The following is an 18,476-nucleotide window of genomic DNA, read 5'->3' as shown; positions in this document are numbered from 1 at the left end:
TAGTCCCAACTACTCAGGAGGCTGAGATGGGAAGATTGCTGGAGCCCAGGAAGTTGAGGCTACAGTTAGCTGTGATCGCGCCACTGCACTCCAGTCTGGGTGACAGGGCGAGACCCTGTCTCAAAAAAATAAATAACTTAAAAAAAAAATTTAAGTAGTTGTGTTTCTATGCATCTGCAATGAATAATCTGAAAAAGAAATCAGGAATGCAATTCCATTTAACATTGAAAAGAACAATAACATCTAAAAGAGTACCTAGAAAGAGATTTAACCAAGGAGGTGAGTTTTACCCTGAAAATTACAATACGCTGCTGCAGAAAATTTAAAATAACCAAAATAAATTAAAAGCCATTCTGAGTTATTGAGTAGGAAGGCTTAATATTGTTGACATCAATACTACCTAGAGCAATGTACAGATTCGATGCAATCTCTATCAAAATTCCAAAATCTTTTCTTGCAGAAACGGTAATGCTGACCCTCAAATTCACAGAGCTGCAAGGGACACTGAAAAGCCAAAACAATCAAGAAAAAAAAAAAGTTGGGACACTCACACTTTCTGACTTCAGAACTTACTACAATGCTACAGTAATCAAAATAATATGGTACTGAAAAAGCATAGACATATAGACCAATAGCATAAAACTGAGCATACCAAAATAAACTGATATATCTATGACCAACTGATTTGTGCCAAGTCCATTCAATGGAGAAATAAGAGCCTGCTCAACAAATGGTGCTGGGACAACTGGATTTCCACAAGCGAAAGAGTGACGTTGGACTCCTAACTCATACCAAATACAAAAATTAACTGAAAATATATCAATGACCTAAATATAAGAGCTAAAACCATAAATCTCTTAGAAGAAAACACAGGGGCAAATCCTCATGACCTTGGATTTGGCAATGAACTCTTAAGATCTGACACAAAAAGCACAAGACAATGAAAGAAAAAACAGATAAATCTGACTTCATCAAAATTAAAAACTTTCGTTCATCAGAGGACATTATCAAGAAACTAAGGGTTTAAATGAGAGAAAATATTTGCGAATCATATATTGGATAAAGGTCTAATATCAAGAATATATAATAAGGATCTCCTAAAACTCAACATCAAAAACACAAACAACCAAATTAAAAAATGGGCAATGGTCCAGGCTCAGTGGCTCACGCCTGTAATCCCAGCACTTTGGAAAGCCGAGGCGGGGGTGGATCACCTGAGGTCAGGAGTTCTAGACCAGCCTGGCCAACATGGTGAAACCCCGTCTCTATTAAAAACCTAAAAATTAGCTGGGCATGGTGGCAGGTGCCTGTAATCCCAGCTACTCATGGGGCCGAGGCAGGAGAATTGCTTGAACCGAGGAGGCAGAGGTTGCAGTGAGCCGAGATCACACCATCACACTCCAGCCTGGGGGACAAGAGCAAGACTTCACCTCAAATAAATAAATAAATAATTTAAAAAGGGGCAATGAATTTGAATAGACATTTCTATAAAGAAGACATACAAATGGCCAATAAACACATGAAAAGATTAGAGAAATACAAACCAAAAAGACACCAACTAAGATGGGATAAGAAAAGAAAGAAAATAGCAAGTGTGGGCAAGTAGGTAGAGAAATTGACATGTGTACATTGCTGGTAGGAATGTAAAATATTGCAGCTTCTGTGAAAAACAATATGGCAGTTCCTGAAGAAGCGAACCACAGCGAATTACAAAAACAACCCAGCAATTCCATTCCAAGGAACATACCCAGATGAATCGCAAATAGGGACTTAAACCAATAATTGTATGCCAATGTTCACTGCAGTATCCAGTTTAGCCAAAAGGTGCAAAATGTCCACCTGAATAGAGTATTACTGAGCATTAAAAAGGAATGAAATTCTGGTACATACTGCAACACAGATGAACCTTGAAAATATTATACTAAATGAAAGTAGACACAAAAATACAAATATTTTATTATTCCAGTTACATTAAATATCTAGAATAGTAGATATTCTATTGTATGGTAGAGACAGAAAGTAGATTAGAAGTTACTAGGGATTGGGAAAGAATAGATGGTAGTAATGGTTGCACAACATTGTGAATGTAATTAATGGCATTCAATTGTACATTTCAAGTGGTTAAAATGGCAAATTTAATGTTGTATAAATATATTTTACCACAATAAAAAAAAACAAAGAAAAAGTTATTAAATGTTCTATAGAAATCAGCCCTAGCAAAGCTCTTAAACAAAACATCTGTGAATTATCAGTAAGTGCATTCCATTACAAATTACTGAGCCATACATAGAAAATAATTGTTTCAGGCATTAAAAAAGAACAACTGAAATTTAAGTTAGCTTACTACAAAAAGTTTGTATCAATTAAAAACAACTTATGTTCTGTCAAGACTTGTTTTTCATTTTTTTTAATCCTGAACTATTTTTTTTTTTTAAATAGAGATGGGGTCTCACCATGTTGCCCAGGCTGTCTCAAACTCCTGGCCTCTAGCTGGTACAGCATCCTAAAGTGCTGGGATTACAGCTGTGAGGCACCAAGGCTGGCTGCCAAACTACTTTCTATATACTAGGATTGATCATATTTACAGGTGGGCTGCTTAACTCATATGGACAGATTACAGATTTTTTTTGAACACCACATATAAGTTTCATAAAAGCAACAATTATGTTTTATTTTTAAATTTTATATCCATGCTTGCCATACAAATAGTGCTCAACTAATTTGGTAAATAAAATCAAACCAGTGGCCAGGCCTGCTGGCTCACTACTGTAATCCTAGCACTTTGGGAGGCCGAGGCGGGTAGATGACCTGAAATCAGGAGTTCAAGACCTGCCTGGCCAACATGCGAAACCCCGTCTCTACTAAAAATACAAAAAAAAATAGCTGGGCGTAGTGGCAGGCACCTGTAATCCCAGCTACTGGGGAGGCTGAGGTAGGAGAGTCACTAGAACTCTGGGTGCAGAGGTTGCAGTGAGCCGAGATCGCACCATTGCACTTCAGCCTGGGCAACAGGGTGAGACTCTGTCTCAAAAAAAAAAAAAAAAAAAAAAAATCAGTCCAGGTGTGATGGCTCACACCTGTAATCCTAGCAATTTGGGAGGCCCAGGTGGGTGAATCTCCTGAGCTCAAGAGTTTGAGACCAGCCTGGGCAACATGGTAAAACCCTGTCTCTAACAAAAAATACAAAAAAATTAGCCACGCATGGTGGTACGTGCCTGTGGTCCCAGCTACTTCGGAGGCTGATGTGGGAGGTTCACTTGAGCCTAGGAGGTGGAGGCTGCAGTGAGCTGAGACTGTGCTACTGTACACACACACACACACACACACACACACAAATCAGCATGAAGCATTAAAGTAGCATTAAAGATTCCTCAAGTAATCTTCCTGTTACAGTTTTAAAAAAAAACTTTCTTAAGTAACATCTGAGTAATTCAGGGTCCATAAAACCAAATCTTTAAATTACTTATTTTCCCATGTATATCTCCACTCCCAACTCTAACAGGAAGTTACCAGAATTTGACATTCTGAGGAATTTCATTCACTGGTTTGCACCTGTCTGCCTGTGAGGTAGCCCAGACTAGCAAGGAAAACCAACAAGGAGTCATCTTCGTGGCCACATGGTTGGACTATTCAGGAACTTACTGCTGGTTTGCCTCAAGTACTCCTGGTTCACCAGTTCATAGAGTAATAATTTGGGGTGTTACTTGAATTGTTTTCTTTTGTCTTACTGTTCTGTTTGTAGTTTTGCATATTAAGTATTTAATTACATAAACATTGAATATGAATGCAAAGTTTATATGATTAGCTACTGAAGTAAATTGTGTACCATTAATTTCAATGAAAATTAATTTCTGACTTCTAAGAATTCACCTTAAGGCATCCTTTTTTTTTCTTTTAAGTACAGGGGTTTTTTGGGAACAAATTACCCACCTGAAATGGGGAAAAACTGTACTTTATCCCGAATTAGGCAATTCATAGCCAGAGATGACCCTAATTGATCATGAGAATGAGCCTCTCAGATCTCTGACTACAGGAAGGATAATAGACTGAGTGCTGCAGCAGCTGCACTCAAATCCATCACTGTGTTTGTGTCGAGGCCAGTTTCTCACTAGCTCCTCCCAGTCACTGACTGAGCATGGCAGGCCTATTCCTGGGAGACACATCATTTTTCCAACAGGCACCTTTCACTCAAAGACTTTCTGAGGCCTTGCAAACTTTCCTTAGTATTGCACTACAGTCTAAGACACTTTCACTCAAAGTTCCTTCCTTCCTTACCTCTCTTTTAACTTGGAGTCAGACTTTCATCAGTCTGACAACTCTCCCTGTCTCCTTCCTTTTCCCCCCTCACAAGCATTTCACCTAACAAATTTCTTATGTGCTTAATCCCATCTTGGCATCTGCTTCTAAGAGGTCCTGGACTAATACAATGACAAAGGCTCCCCTTGAAGCATCACACTAAAAAAAAAAGAAAAAAACCTAGCCATTTTACATTAACTATTTCTAAAATATAGTATTTGCTTCCCTATTTGCTAAAACAAAATATACTAAACATGACTATTCCAAAATTCTGTAGGTACTAAGAATATGAAGAGATTCACTCTACTTAGGGGATGGAGTTGTAGTAGAAAGGCTTTGCGGAGGAGGTGGTGTTTGAAATGTACTTTAGAGCCATCCTCAAAGCCTTGAGGCTATACCTGCCTGTGATTATCAAGGACAGTCCATCAAACAGGCCTTCCACGCTTGGATATCTGCCAAAGAGTAAATCCCTCCTATCACAATTCTCTCACAGCCCTCTAATCTCTAGAATACTGATGGTGCCTTAGTCTCCCTCCAAACGTGATCCTCTCCCAATATTCCCCCTTTCATCACCATCCCCACTTAGACACCTCAGTCAGAAACCTGGGAATCCTCTCACTGCCCTGCTCAATTCAATCACCAATCTGCCTCTAAATCTCTCTAATTAATTTGTCCACTTTTCTCTATCCCCACAGCTATTGCTGTAATCAAAGCCACCTATCATCCCTTCCATGAACTACTGCAAAATCTCCTCAACTGGCTTTCCTGCCTACAGTTCAGTTCCCATTTAATCCATGCTCCATACAGTCTGCAGCAGTCCTTCAAAATTCATGTGTGTCAGCTCCCTGCTTAAAACCCTGCAGTTGCTCCCCACTGCTGACAAGATAAAATGCAATAATTTGATTCACACGATCTGGCCCCCACTCCAGACTTCAGCTACTCAGAACTCCAAAAATGCTGAGTTCCTCTTGGCCTCCAAGCTACCACAAATCCTTGGAATTTATTTCCTCCTAATCCTTAACTGGCTAACTCTCATTTCCATTCACTCATTCATTCATTCATTCACCCATTTATGGTCCCACTTCCATTTAAAAAGTCACTTCTGGCCAGGCACAGTGGCTCACTCCTGTAATCCCAGTGCTTTGGGAGGCCAAGGCAGGAGGATCACTTGAGGCCAGGAGTGTGAAACCAACCTGAGTAACACAGTGAGACCCTATCTCTACAAAAAAATTTTTAAAAAATTAGCCAGGAGTGGTGGTACACACCTGTAGTCCTAGCTACCTGGGAGGCTGAGGTGCAAAAATCGCTTGAGCCTAGGAGTTCAAGGTTACAGTGAGCTATGATTATGCCACTGCACCCCAGCCTCGGTGACAGAGTAAGACCTGGTGTCTTTAAAAAAAGAAAATTATATGGGCTGGGTGCAGTGGCTCACATATGTAATCCCAGCACACTGGGAGGCTGAGGCAGGTGAACTGCTTGAGCTCAGGAGTTCAAGACCAGCCTAGGCAACATGGTGAAACCCCGTCTCTACCAAAAATACAAAAATTAGCTGGGTGTGGTGGCATGTGTCTGTTGTCCTACCTACTCAGAAGGCTAAGGTGGGAGGATTGCTGGACCCCAGGAAGTTGGGGCTGCAGTAAGCCATGATCGCACTACTGCACTCCAGCCTGGGTGACAGAGCGAGAACTTGTCTCGAAAAAATAAAATAATAAAATGAAATAAAATAAATTAGATGTCACTTCCATCACTTCCAAACATAAGCATACAAGGACAGTCTCCTAGCTTCTCATTGCCACTTAAAGACCATTAATCTCAGCCAGTTCCTTTATGGTCTGTGCTATCTTTCCATTAACCAGCATCTTTTAAAATTCTACCTTTTTTAATGCAACAGAACCCTTTTTTTCCAAATGAAATTCTATGCAAAGCCCCAATATGTAAAAGGGCTGAGCTCCTCAACTTAAAGTAGGTGATTTCAAAGCCCTGTCCGTTCAGCCTCCCTCTCTCCTGAGATACTTCTTCCTTAAAAACCTAAGGTTCAGGACAATTAGAGCACCATCGTACTGCATTATACTTCCTACTCAAAAAAGGCAACACACTGGAATATAAAGAGTTGTCTTTGAAGCTATTCTGACTTAGGTTCAAATCCTGATTCTACTCCTTACTAGTCATAACATCTTGTGCAGTTTGTCCTCATAAAATCTATTTCCTCAGCTGTACAACTGGGACATTACCACCTTCAAAAGTCAATGGGTAGAACAGAGATAAGCAGGTACACAATACTGCCTAGGATACTGGCACATAGCAGGAACTCAATAAAATACTATCTGCCATGGTTTATTAACACAGGAATGAAAGACTAACATTCAAAAAGATCTAGAAATACTAAAACATAGCTTTTAAAAGAACAAAATTGGAGTATTACACTACATAACGTCAAAACTTACTATAAGTAGAGAAATCAACAATTAGATAAATGGAGAATGGAGAGCCTCGAAATAAACTGACACAGAGATACAGATACAGCTGTGTGTGTGTGCGTGTGTGCGTGTGTGTGTGTGTGTGTGTGTGTGTGTGTATGTGCATGTATGTATATAGTCATCCCTTGGTATCCATGGGGGATTGGTTCCAGGACCTCCCTCAGATACCAGAATCTGCAGATGCTCAAGTCGTAATCCTACAGGAAATGGTGTAGCATTTGCATACAACCTGTGCACATCCTCCCACATACCTTAAATCATCTCCAGATTACTAATAATAACTAATACTATGTAAATAGTTGTACTGTATTGTTTAAGGAGTAATGACCAAAAAAACTGTACAAATTTAGTATAGATGCAATTTCCCCCCATCCTCCTCCCGCAGATACTTTTGATCCACAATTGTTTGAATGCACAGATGCAGAGGACTGACTGCATATATACATACACACGTGAATCATGTAATTTTCATAAAAATATCAACACAATCCAACAGAGAAAAGAAAATCTCTTCAACAGGCTACTACTCTAGGCATACTGCCTATAGCACAGCCCTGCTCTGCAAGGAGCAATAAAAAAAAAAAAAAAGAAGAGGGTCTCTTCAACAGATAGTTCTGAAATAACTAGATATCAGCATTAAAAATAAATGTATCTCAATTCCTACCTTGTATCACAACACAACAATTAACTTGAAATGGACCACAGAGTCTATGAAAGCTAAAAGTATAAAGCTTTTAAAAGACAACATTAGGAAAATATCAGCAAAGGGTTCTTAGATATAAGAGAGCAATAACCTTAAAAGAAAAAAACATATATTTGACTCCATCAGTATTAAAAACTCCTGGCTGGGCACAGAGGCTCACACCCGTAACCCCAGCACTTTGGGAGGCTGAGGCAGGTAGATCACTTCAGGTCAGGAATTCAAGATCAGCCTGGCCAACATGGAGAAACCCCATCTCTATTAAAAATACAAAAATGGGCCAGGCATGGTGGCTTATGCCTGTAATCCCACTTTGGGAGGGCGAGGCAGGTGGATCACCTGGGGTCAGGAGTTTGAGACCAGCCTGGCCAACATGGCGAAACCTTGTCTCTAATAAAAATACAAAAATTATCCAGGTGTGGTGGCACATGCCTGTAATCCCAGCTAATCGGGAGGCTGAGGCAGGAGAATCACTTGAACCCAGGAGGCAGAGGTTACAGTGAGCCGAGATTGTGCCACTGCACTCCAGCCTGGGCGACAGAGCAAGACTCCATCTCAAAAAAAAAAATAATAATAATAAGATGGATTCAAGGATGAAGGGATGGATAGGCATGCCATAGAGCAAACATAATAAAATTATAATAAAATGTTAATTATAAAATCTGAGTGATGGGTATACGGGTGTTACTGTACAATTCTTTAGACTTTTCTGTGTATTGAAAAATCTTCATGACAAAATGTTAGGGTAAAAACTTTATCACAAGACAAAATTCTAAAATGAAGTACAAAGTTTCTTCCTATTTTGTCTATAGCTGTAATAAATACTACATCAGAGGAGGTGAGAAGTTGCCACTTTTACTATTATTTGATTAAAACATCCTTACTGCTGTTACTTCTGGACCTTCCTGCCACTCCTAGAATACAGTCTCCCTCTCTGCTACAGTACACTCCATAATCTCTGTGGACTTCATCATCATTCCCATATGCAACCCAATACATCAACTTTAGAGCCCCTAATTGTCTTACCTGCTTCATCTCTGGAATCCTTTTTTTTTTTTTTCTTTTTTTGAGACGGAGTTTTGCTCTTGTTGCCCAGACTGGAGTGCAGTGACACGACCTTAGCTCACTGCAACCTCCACCTCCAGGTTTCAAGCAATTCTCCTACCTCAGCCTCCCGAGCAGCTGGGACTACAGGCACGCACCACCACATCCAGATAATTTTTGTATTTTTGGTAGAAGTGAGGTTTTGCCATGTTGGCCAGGCTGGTCTTGAACTCCTGAGCTCAAGTGATCTGCCCTCCTTGGCCTCTATCTCTGGAATCTTAAAACTCCAAAATATAACAATTGTCATCATCTCTAATCACAATCCCCTATCTACTCCCACTACCCTTCTCTTCTAACTCACCAAGATTTTGAATCCATGGAGCCCTAATTTTTCTTCCAATCCATTATTTCTCTTATATACCCTTACTTCCTCTCTATCACTTAAAATATCCCTATCTTCTTAATCTCTACTGCCGCTACCTGCAACCAACTGTCTTCTCTCCTGGCTTACCTGAACAGATAAGTGCTGTTGGAGGAAAATCTCACAACCACCAGATGAACCCTACTCTGAGTTTATGGTCTCCACATTCAGCGCTGCTGAGCAATTCCTCTCTCTCCCTCTCTCTCTTGCTCTTTCTTTCCCATGGCTCACTGCAGCATCAGCCTCCTGAGCTCAAGGGATCCTCCCACCTCAGTCTCCCAAGTGGCTGGGACTACAGGTGCGTATCACCATGCCAGGCTTTTGTTCTGTTTTGTTTTTTGGTAGAGACGGTGTTTCACCATGTTGCCCAGGCTGGTCTTGAACTCCTGGTTTCAAGTGATCCTCTCACCTCAGGCTCCCAAGTGCTGGAATTGCAGGCATGAGCCACCGCACCTGGCCTGCAATTCCTTTCTAAGGCACTGGTTGGCTCCTCTACACTCCACAGCAGCAATTCCCAGACTTCATTATTCCTTCTGAATTCCTTACTACTTTCCCTTTCTTCACTCTGTAAAAAAATTTTGCCTTTCATTTCATCATGAAAATGGAGGTGATTTGGCCAGGTGCAGTGACTCATGCCTGTAATCCCAGCACTTTGGCAGGCCGAGGTGGGCAGACTGCCTGAGCTCAGGAGTTCAAGACCAGCCTGGGCAACATGGTAAAACCCTGTCTCTACTAAAACACAAAAGATTAGCTGCGCGTGATGGAGTGTGCCTGTAATCCCAGCTACTGGGGAGGCTGAGGCAGAGTGGCTGGAACCTGGGAGGTGGAGGCTACAGTGAGCGGAGATCACACCACTGCACTCCAGCCTGGGCGACAAGAGCAAGACTCTGTCTCAAAAAAAAAAAAAAAAAAAAGAAAAGAAAAGAAAATAGAAGTGATTATTTAGCATGAACTCCCTGCTCCCCAAACTACAAACCCCTCTTTATCACTTTCCCTCCTATATCTCATAAGAAAAGACGTCATCACCCCTGCCAGAGGTAGCATCACTTAGTGTTTTATTAATTAATGTATTTAGAGACACAGTCTCACTCTGTAACCCAGGCTGGAGTGCAGTAGCCCAATCATAGCTCACTGCAGCCTCAAACACCTGAGCTCAAGCAATCTTCCCACTTCAGCCTCCTAAGTAGCTGAGACTACAGGCATGTACCACCATACCTGTCTTTTTTTTTTTTTTTTTTTCCTTGTAGAGACAGGGTCTCACTATGTGGCCTAGGCTGTTCTCAAACTCCTCCTGCCTTGGCCTCCCAAAGTGCTGGCGTCAATAGCATGAGCCACCATGCCCAGTCAATATAGTGTTTAAAAATACAGATTTTAGAGTTGGGGGAGGGAGGCCATGGTGCAAAAATAAATAAATAAAAGAATTTTAAAAATAAAGATTCTGTAACTAAATTACATGGGCAAATTTAACTTTCCAAACCTTGATTTTCTCTCCTGTAGAAAGGAAGCCGTAATAGTATCCTATGAGAATTAAATGAGAACACAGGTGAAGTGCTTACCTTATCTCCCAAACAGTTCAAGGCAAATCCCATTGCTTTGTGTTCCTGAATCTTCACCAGCATTCTCTATTAGCTCCTTCCTCAAAGGCTCTTAACAAGTTTTTGTCATCTCCAAGCAAGAAGCAAAAATGTCTTACCCAATCTTGAATCTCTTTTTTGCCTCAGCACTATCTCTTTTCCCTTCCTTTCCAAGCTTCTAGAAAAAAATAATCTGAGCAAAAAGGTCAGCGCCCTTGCTATTCTTACTTTTCCCATGTTCTTCCATCTTCTACTGTCACAATAAAACTGCTCTGACATAGTGACCAATGACCCCTTAGCTGCCAAACTTAACACTTTTCAGGCCCTTTGACTTTTCTATAGCCTGGTATGATCAATGACTCTTTCTTTTCTATTTTTCTTTCTTTCTTTTTTTGAGACAGGGTTTTACCCTGTCACCCAGACGGCAGTGCAATGGCACGGTCATGGCTCACCTCAGCCTCAACATCCCAGGCTCAGGCAATCCTCCCACCTCAGCCTCCTGAGTAGCCAGGACCACAGGTGCGTGCCACCAAGCCTGGCTAATTTTGTTTTTTTGTTTTTCTTTTTCTTCTTTTCTTTCTTTCTTTTTTTTTTTTTCTTTTTTTCTGAGATGGAGTTTCACTCTTGTTGCCCAGGCTGGAGTGCAATGGCACAATCTCAGCTCACCATAACCTCTGCCTCCTGGGTTCAAGCAATTCTCCTGCCTCAGCCTCCTGAGTAGCTAGGATTACAGGCATGCGCCACCACGCCCAGCTAATTTTGTATTTTTAGTAGAGATGGGGTTTCTCCATGTTGGTTAGGCTGGTGTCGAACTCCTGACCTCAGGTGATCCCCCGCCTCAGCCTCTCAAAGTGCTGGGATTATAGGCGTGAGCCACCTCGCCTGGCTGATTTGTTTTTGTTTCTTTTTGAAACAGAGTCTAGCTCTGTCACCCAGGCTGGAGTACAGTGGTGTGATCTCAGCTCACTGCAGCCTCCAACTCCCAGGATTCTTGTGTCTCAGCCTCCCGAGTAGCTGGGATTACAGGCGTGCACCACCACGTCAGGCTAATTTTTGTATTTTTAGTAAAGACAGGGGTTTCACTATGTTGGCCAGGCTGATCTCAAACTCCTGACCACAGGTGATCCACCTGCCTTGGCCTCCCAACATGCTAGGATTACAGGTGTGAGCCATCGCACACAGCTAACTCTTTTCTTGAAGCATTCCTCTCTCAACTTCTCAGACACTAGGGTTTCATTCCTTCTGCCTGACTCCTTGCTTCTCGGTCTCCTTACATCATTCCTTTTCCTCTGCTATCTCCCTATACACTATTTTCCACTCCCTTCCCCCACTTCTTATGCCAGCCCTTTTTCAGTCTTACTCAAATCATTTTCAGCGTGTGGTCTCATCTACTTTTTAAAATACCTTCATTGAGGTACAACTGACATACAATAAACTGCAGATATTTAAAATATACAATCTGAAAAATTTCAGGATATGTATACACCCCTGAAACCATCAGCACAATCAAGATAAGTAAACATAAAAAGCCTCTCCCTAAACAACCACTGATCTGCACTAGTTTGCACCTTCTAGAATGTTCTATAAGTAGACTCATATAGTATATACTCTTTTTTTGGTTTCCCTTCTTTCACTGAGTATGATTATTTTGAGATTCAGCCATGTTGTCATTTGTATCAAGTTTGTTCTCTCTCTTTTTTTTTTTTTTTTTTTGAGACAGGGTCTCATTTTTTTGCCCAGGCTGGAGTGCAATAGCACAATCACACCTCACTGCAGCCTTGACCTCTCAGACTCAAGCAACGCTCCCACCTCAGCCTCCCAAGCAGCTGGGACTACAGGCTCATGCCACCACACCTGGCTAATTTTTTTTAAATGTTTTGGCTAATTTTTTAAGTTTTTTGTAGAGACAGGGTTTCATTATGTTACCTAGGCTGGCCTGGAACTCTTGGGCTCAAGTAATCCTCCCACTTTGGCCTCCTAAAGTGCTGGGATTACAGGTGTGAGCCACCACACCCAGCCAGTTTGTTCCTTTTTATTGCTGAGTAGTATTCCACTGTTTGTATCACAATTTGCTTATTCATTCACCTGTTGACGAACATTGGATTGTTTCCAGTTTTTCACTGAAAAGAGATGCCATGAACATTCATGTATAAGTCTTTGTATAAGCTTCATCTATATTTATGGCTTTACTTACACATCTAGAAGTTCCAAATCTGCTTCATCAGATACCAACAACCAATAGTATTCCACTGTTTGTATCACAATTTGCTTATTCATTCACCTGCTGACGAACATTGGATTGTTTCCAGTTTTTGACTGAAAATAGCTGCCATGAACATTCATGTATAAGTCTTTGTAGAGGCTTCATCTATATTTATGGCTTTACTTACACATCTAGAAGTTCCAAATCTGCTTAATCAGATACCAACAACCAATAGCCAGTTGGAGAAGTTCACTTGAATAACCCAAAAAGACTTTTAAGTCAACATTTCCAAAAATCATCTTATTATGCCACTCCTCTCTCCATCCTAAGAGCTTCTCCTACATTCTCTATCCTGACTAAAGACAATCAAGTCAGACACAAGACTATTCCTGTTCCATTCCCATTCCCCCAATCACTCAGTGAGTTACTAGATCCTGTCAATTTTGCCTTGTAAACATCTTTCAAATAAAATCCACATCCATATTTCCATCCTTGTTCAAATGCACCCTTAGTTCAAATGTGTATTATCTCTTGACTGGACTATTAAACTAGGCTTCTAACTTTTCTCCTCACTTTACGTCTCATTCTTCTCCAAACCATTTTCCATTCTATGGCCAAAGTGAATTTTCTAAAATTAAAATGTGCTGTTACTCCCCTGCTTAAAACTTATTGGCTGGGCACAGTGGCTCACCCTGTAATCCCAGCACTTTGGGAAGCTGAGGCAGGCAGATGGCTTGAGCCCAGGAGTTCAAGACCAGCCTGGTGAAACCCCATCTCTACAAAAAATACAAAAATTAGCTGGATGTGGCAGTGTGCCTACAGTCTCAGGAGGCTGAGGTGGGAGGATCGCTTAAGCCCAGGAGGTGGAGGCTGCAGTGAGCCAAGATGGCACCACTGCACTCCAGCCTGTTAACACTCTGTCTCAAAACAAACAAATAAAACAAAAACAAACAAAAGAAACTTTATCAATGGCCTCTAATTACCCAAGAAAAAATTTAAATTCCTTAGCTTAACATATATAAAAACTGTTCATAAACCAGTTGTCTCTCCAGACATGCCCTGCCACTTCCCATCATGTTCTAATTTAGTCTTTTCTGATTATGTCATTTACTTTTTTTTTTTTTTTTTTTTTTGAGACAGAGTTTTGCTCTTGTTGCCCAGGTTGGAGTGCAGTGGTGCAATCTCGGCTCACTGCAACCTCCGTCTTCCGGTTTCAAGCTATTCTCCTGCCTCAGCTTCCCGAGTAGCTGGGATTACAGGTGCCCACCACCACGCCAGGCTAATTTTTGTATTTTTTAGTAGAGACGGGGTTTCACCACATTGGCCAGGCTGGTCTTGAACTCCTGACCTCGTGATCCGCCCACCTTGCTCTCCCAAAGTGCTGGGATTACAGGCGTGAGCCACTGCGCCCGGCCCTGTCATTTACCTTTTTAGCCTGAGTGTCAAGGGCAATACCTGGTCTATAGTAGGCATGATATATTTCTGCAATAGATAAGATAGGACTTAGACTCATAGATGCGGTGAAACAGATACAGTGGGACATTCCAGCCATATTCAGGAAAAGTAGCAGTCCGGACTGGCTAAAGCAAAAAGGAGATAAAAGATTATGGTAGACAATCCAGTCAGAAAAGCAGGATGAAGCCAGATATCAATTGCTGTTAATTCCATGCTAAAAAGTGCAGTTTAGCGTAGGTTGAACTCAAAAGACATCAACAATTCTGAGTGTGACATGTTCAGAAGTGTCCTATAACTGGTGAGATTTGAAAAACAGAAGGTGAGGTGGGGGCCAGTGGACCCCATTAAGAAGTTATCACAGTAGTCTGAGAAAGGAGACTCAATTAGAGAAGTCGGAGGAGGAATAGCTAGAAGAACATGTCAAAGGGAAATGAACATACAGGCTCTACCTGAGTGTGCACAGTAATACAAAGAAGCCAGAGATGACCCCAACATTTTAAACCAGTCAAATGTAACAATAAAGCCATTAATCAAGAAGAAAAACTGAAATGACAGGTGGAGGAGAGAAGTGATAGTTTTAGTTTGTATATCCCCTCACCTATTTATTCAAATTGAGTGCCTACCAGATGTCAAGCACTATAAGTATGGGGAATAAAATGAGGGTAAGATATCATCCCTGTTCTCAAGGAGCATCCAATCTAGTTATAGGCAAGTAAATAGGAACTTAAAATTCACAGAGCTAGGACAGGGTGCAAAAAGAAAACAAAGGAGTAATATCCAACTCAGCCCTGATGATTTGAGAGTTCAGGTTGAGTGAGTCCAGAAGGATGAGTAGTGTTGGACCAGGCAAAGAAGGATGAAGGGACTAGCATATCCAAAGAGCCTCAGGTAAGAGTAAGAGAACACAAGTCGGATGTATCTACAAATAATTGAATAATAAATCAAAGGAAGAAATCAAGATATGGAGATATCCACATGAAATGTCCAGCAGGCAAGTAAAAACGTAGGTTTTGAGCTACCAACAGCATATCCAGATATGAAACATACTGTATTTTCAACCTTGTTTAGAATCATTGTTAGTGGCTATTTAAATAAGAATTGGAAGAACCTTACATATCAGCTAGATTATGTACACTTCCACCTCCTCCTATCACTTCTACTGCAAAAGTATCTCTAACTTAAAGTCAAAAGCTGTTTTATGTAAATATGCAAAAAGGACAAGTGGGGGCTGTGGTAAAGTGGAGATACATGACCTGTCTAAAGAAGGCAGCCATTTACTCAACTCCAGCAGTTTAGTGCCTCGCTTGAATACAGGCCCTAAATGACAAGACCTTCCTATTCTTCAAGAAAAGCTGAAAATTCCGGTTTTATGTAATATCTCCCATTTTCAAATATTAGCAACTAATTACATTTAAAAATAAAACAACACTATGACAGCCAAAGAAAATGCTTCTGTGGACAGATTTCAGCAAGGGCCACTAGTGTGGCAGAATTAAACAATGTCTGTCAACTCCTACAATATTCTTTCCACTGCTTCAAAGGATCCTCAGCTGATACCTTGGTGATTCCCCTGGGAAAGGAGCTGCTTTTGCCTCTAAGCAAAATGGCCCCTATTTGGCAATACTTTATGAGTTCCTTTACACGTTTTTAAACAATTTCCATGTCTCCCCTTACCCTATCCAGACACCAGCTTCTAGCATCACAGAGACCTCCTACACCCCTTCCATTACAAGCTAAGAAGTCAAACTTGCAAGTAAAGCAAAAGTAAGGAGTGAGAGCCTGATGGGATTTCTAAGGAGTAAAGTATGTAAGATATATGGCATCTTTTTTTCTTTTTTTAAAAAAAAATTGCATAGATGTTTGTGACTAGTCAGACACTTGAAGGGGAAAATGTCCGTAATTTAAGTCAGAAATATATGAGCAAATTCTCCTGAAAAACCAAATAGTTTCCACTGTAAGACAGCAAGAGGGACCGGAGGAGAACAGGGCAAAAGGGAAAGTAAAAGTTACTGGCCTTTGAGAAATATCAGACACCTTTTAATGTTTAGCATAAAAGGTAAAACATAATCTCCATTCTTAGTAGAAGCAGTTAGCATGAAACATTCTTTGAGCAGCAAGAAACTGGGATTTAGAAACACTATTAGAAGAGTAAAGCAATCTTTACAGAAAAGGTAAATGAAGAAAAGGAAACAAAAACAGTCTGGTAGTCACACTGCTGCTTTAGAAGCTTTAAAAATGTAACAACACTTCCTAATTATACTAAAACATTTAAAAGCACAGATCGGGGGTATGTAACTTCAGGTAACAATGTAGCAAACTTAAACATACAAAGGCTAAAAATTCTTAACAAGCCAAATGACAGCACCAAGAATCTCGAACGCTGCAAAAAACAAAACAAAACCCCCCTGAAATTCGTAGCATGTGCACCAGCCCCTGTTAATCGGAGGAGCGGGGGAAACCAGGAGAATGAGGAGTGATTACTGACGGCGAGCAGAGCAGGCCACGCTCCTACTGGCAGGCGAGCTCGCAATTCCTTTGAGCAAGCCTTACGGCCAGGGCATTCTCAAGCCACTAAAACGAGCTTACTGGACACCTAAAACGGTAGGCTGACAGCAGCTCCGGGCTAAGACCAAGAAGACGGAAAAGTGGCCTGCTTTGACCTCCGCTGAAAACTGAGGCTCCTCCAACTGTTGTTGTCCTGGAATCAAAGGGCAAAGCATTCACCTCTCAGGGGTTGGATTATCCGGATAAACTCCCCCCGGCTCCCTGCGGCATTCCCACACACCCGGTGGATGTCAACACCGACAGCCAGCCGTATGAGGGGGGCCTCTCCGTGTGCGCCGTCCTTTTGGAGACGCGGCGAGACCGGGAAGAAAGACGGCCCTGCGCGCGCCCCGCCTCCCCAGCCCTTCCCCAGCGCCCGCGCTGGGAGGCTGCGGCCGGGAAGCGGGGTCCCGCGTGCTCCTCACCTTTTTCAGCGCAGGCACCAGCAGTCCCCGCCACTTGGGCGCGTTCTCTTCGCTGAAAAATTCGTAGGGCAGCTGCTGCGCCTGCATGGTGCCCCCGGGGCGCCTCCGGGCGGGGAGAGGGGCGGCGGCGGCCGAGCCAGGGAGCCGCGAGAGGGCGAGCTCGCAGCGCGGAACAGGGCCGCGGCCCCACCGGACGGCCCGGCCCCCTCCGGGCGCCGCGCAGCCGGGCTAGCCCTGGCGAGGGGGCTGGGGGGCGAGGCCCGCCCCTGGCCACCCACCAGACACAGGTACCAGCCGTGGAGAACGGACGCGGCCCGGAGGCGGCGGCATCCCGCACCACCGCCCCGGGGCCAGGCCCCCCGCCCCTCCCCGGCCCGCCGGCGCCGCCCCGGGCTGCCCTCTGCCGCGGCCGCCGCCCGCCCGCCGGGGCTGCACTCCCGGGCCCGGTCTGGCCCCGCGGCGGAGCTGGCGGCTGGGGGAGGACGTGGAGGGACGCTCCGGCCGCGGCGCCCGCTCCGCGTAGTTGGGACTCCGAAACGCAAGAGCCCCGGGCGGGGCGGAGCTGGGGCGGAGGTCTCGCGGGGAAGGGGAAGGACCGGAGGTCGTTGCTGGGGAATCTGGCTGCCCTGAGGTGCCGCCACCGCCGCCGCCGCCGCCGGTGTAGCGCTGGAGCTTCCTACTAGCGAACTGAACCTGCTCGCTACTGAGCATGCGCTGCCTTGCTGGACTGGTTCGCTCCGGGTTTTCCGGCTCCCGGTGAAGGAGGAGGAAAGCTCGAGAGAGAGAAAGAGAGAGAGACAGAGAGAGAGACAGAGAGAGAGAGAGGAGAGAGAGAGAGACAGGGAGGGCGCCCGGCCGGGCTGTGGCTGCGCTCCTGGGGGCTGCAGGGGAGGGGCAAAAGGGCCCGAGAAGTCGCACCCTGGCAAAGTGGGGCCTGCAAGGGTGGGTGATGACTAGGGTAAAGAGGCTCCCCATTGTGTGGTCTGGCCGTGAGGGCTCCCACCCCTCTCGGAGTCCCTGGGCCCTTCGTTTCGGAAAGGGGTGTGTATACTTTGTTCCTGAACACGAAGATAAGGACTGCCCAGAGCACGCAATGTATAGTAAACAGACTGGACAAAAGATACAGGTGCTCTGTCACGAAACCTACTGCTCAGTATCTGCTGAGTAGTAGAAGTGATTGCGGTGTTTCTAACTGGTCTTTCCACAAAATAATAAAATGTGTACGTGTAGTATTGATTTTGTGTGCATGTTTTAGATTCCCTCTGTTCATCTTTTAAACCCACTCCAGAAATGAACTCCAGTAAGCACTTTCCTCCAGTGGATATCGAGACCTCTTT

The 18,476-nt window shown here is 43.2% G+C and overlaps 1 protein-coding gene across 2 annotated transcripts in view; it reads right to left on the bottom strand.

The window, feature by feature from the left end:
• Positions 1-17,845, bottom strand: part of SOS1 (SOS Ras/Rac guanine nucleotide exchange factor 1) — a 140,168-nt gene extending 122,323 nt beyond the window's left edge. For both annotated transcript variants that reach the window (XM_004029111.5, XM_019021184.4), the window contains exon 1: positions 17,140-17,845. In XM_004029111.5, coding sequence (XP_004029160.1) covers positions 17,140-17,226 — 87 coding nt within the window. In that variant the 5' untranslated portion in view covers positions 17,227-17,845. The remainder of the gene's footprint in view (positions 1-17,139) is intronic.
• Positions 17,846-18,476: the final 631 nt, after the last annotated feature.

The sequence above is a fragment of the Gorilla gorilla genome, chromosome 12, assembly GCF_029281585.2.
Source record: "Gorilla gorilla gorilla isolate KB3781 chromosome 12, NHGRI_mGorGor1-v2.1_pri, whole genome shotgun sequence".
NCBI lineage: Eukaryota > Metazoa > Chordata > Mammalia > Primates > Hominidae > Gorilla > Gorilla gorilla.
This window is presented reverse-complemented; position numbering and strand designations above follow the sequence as displayed.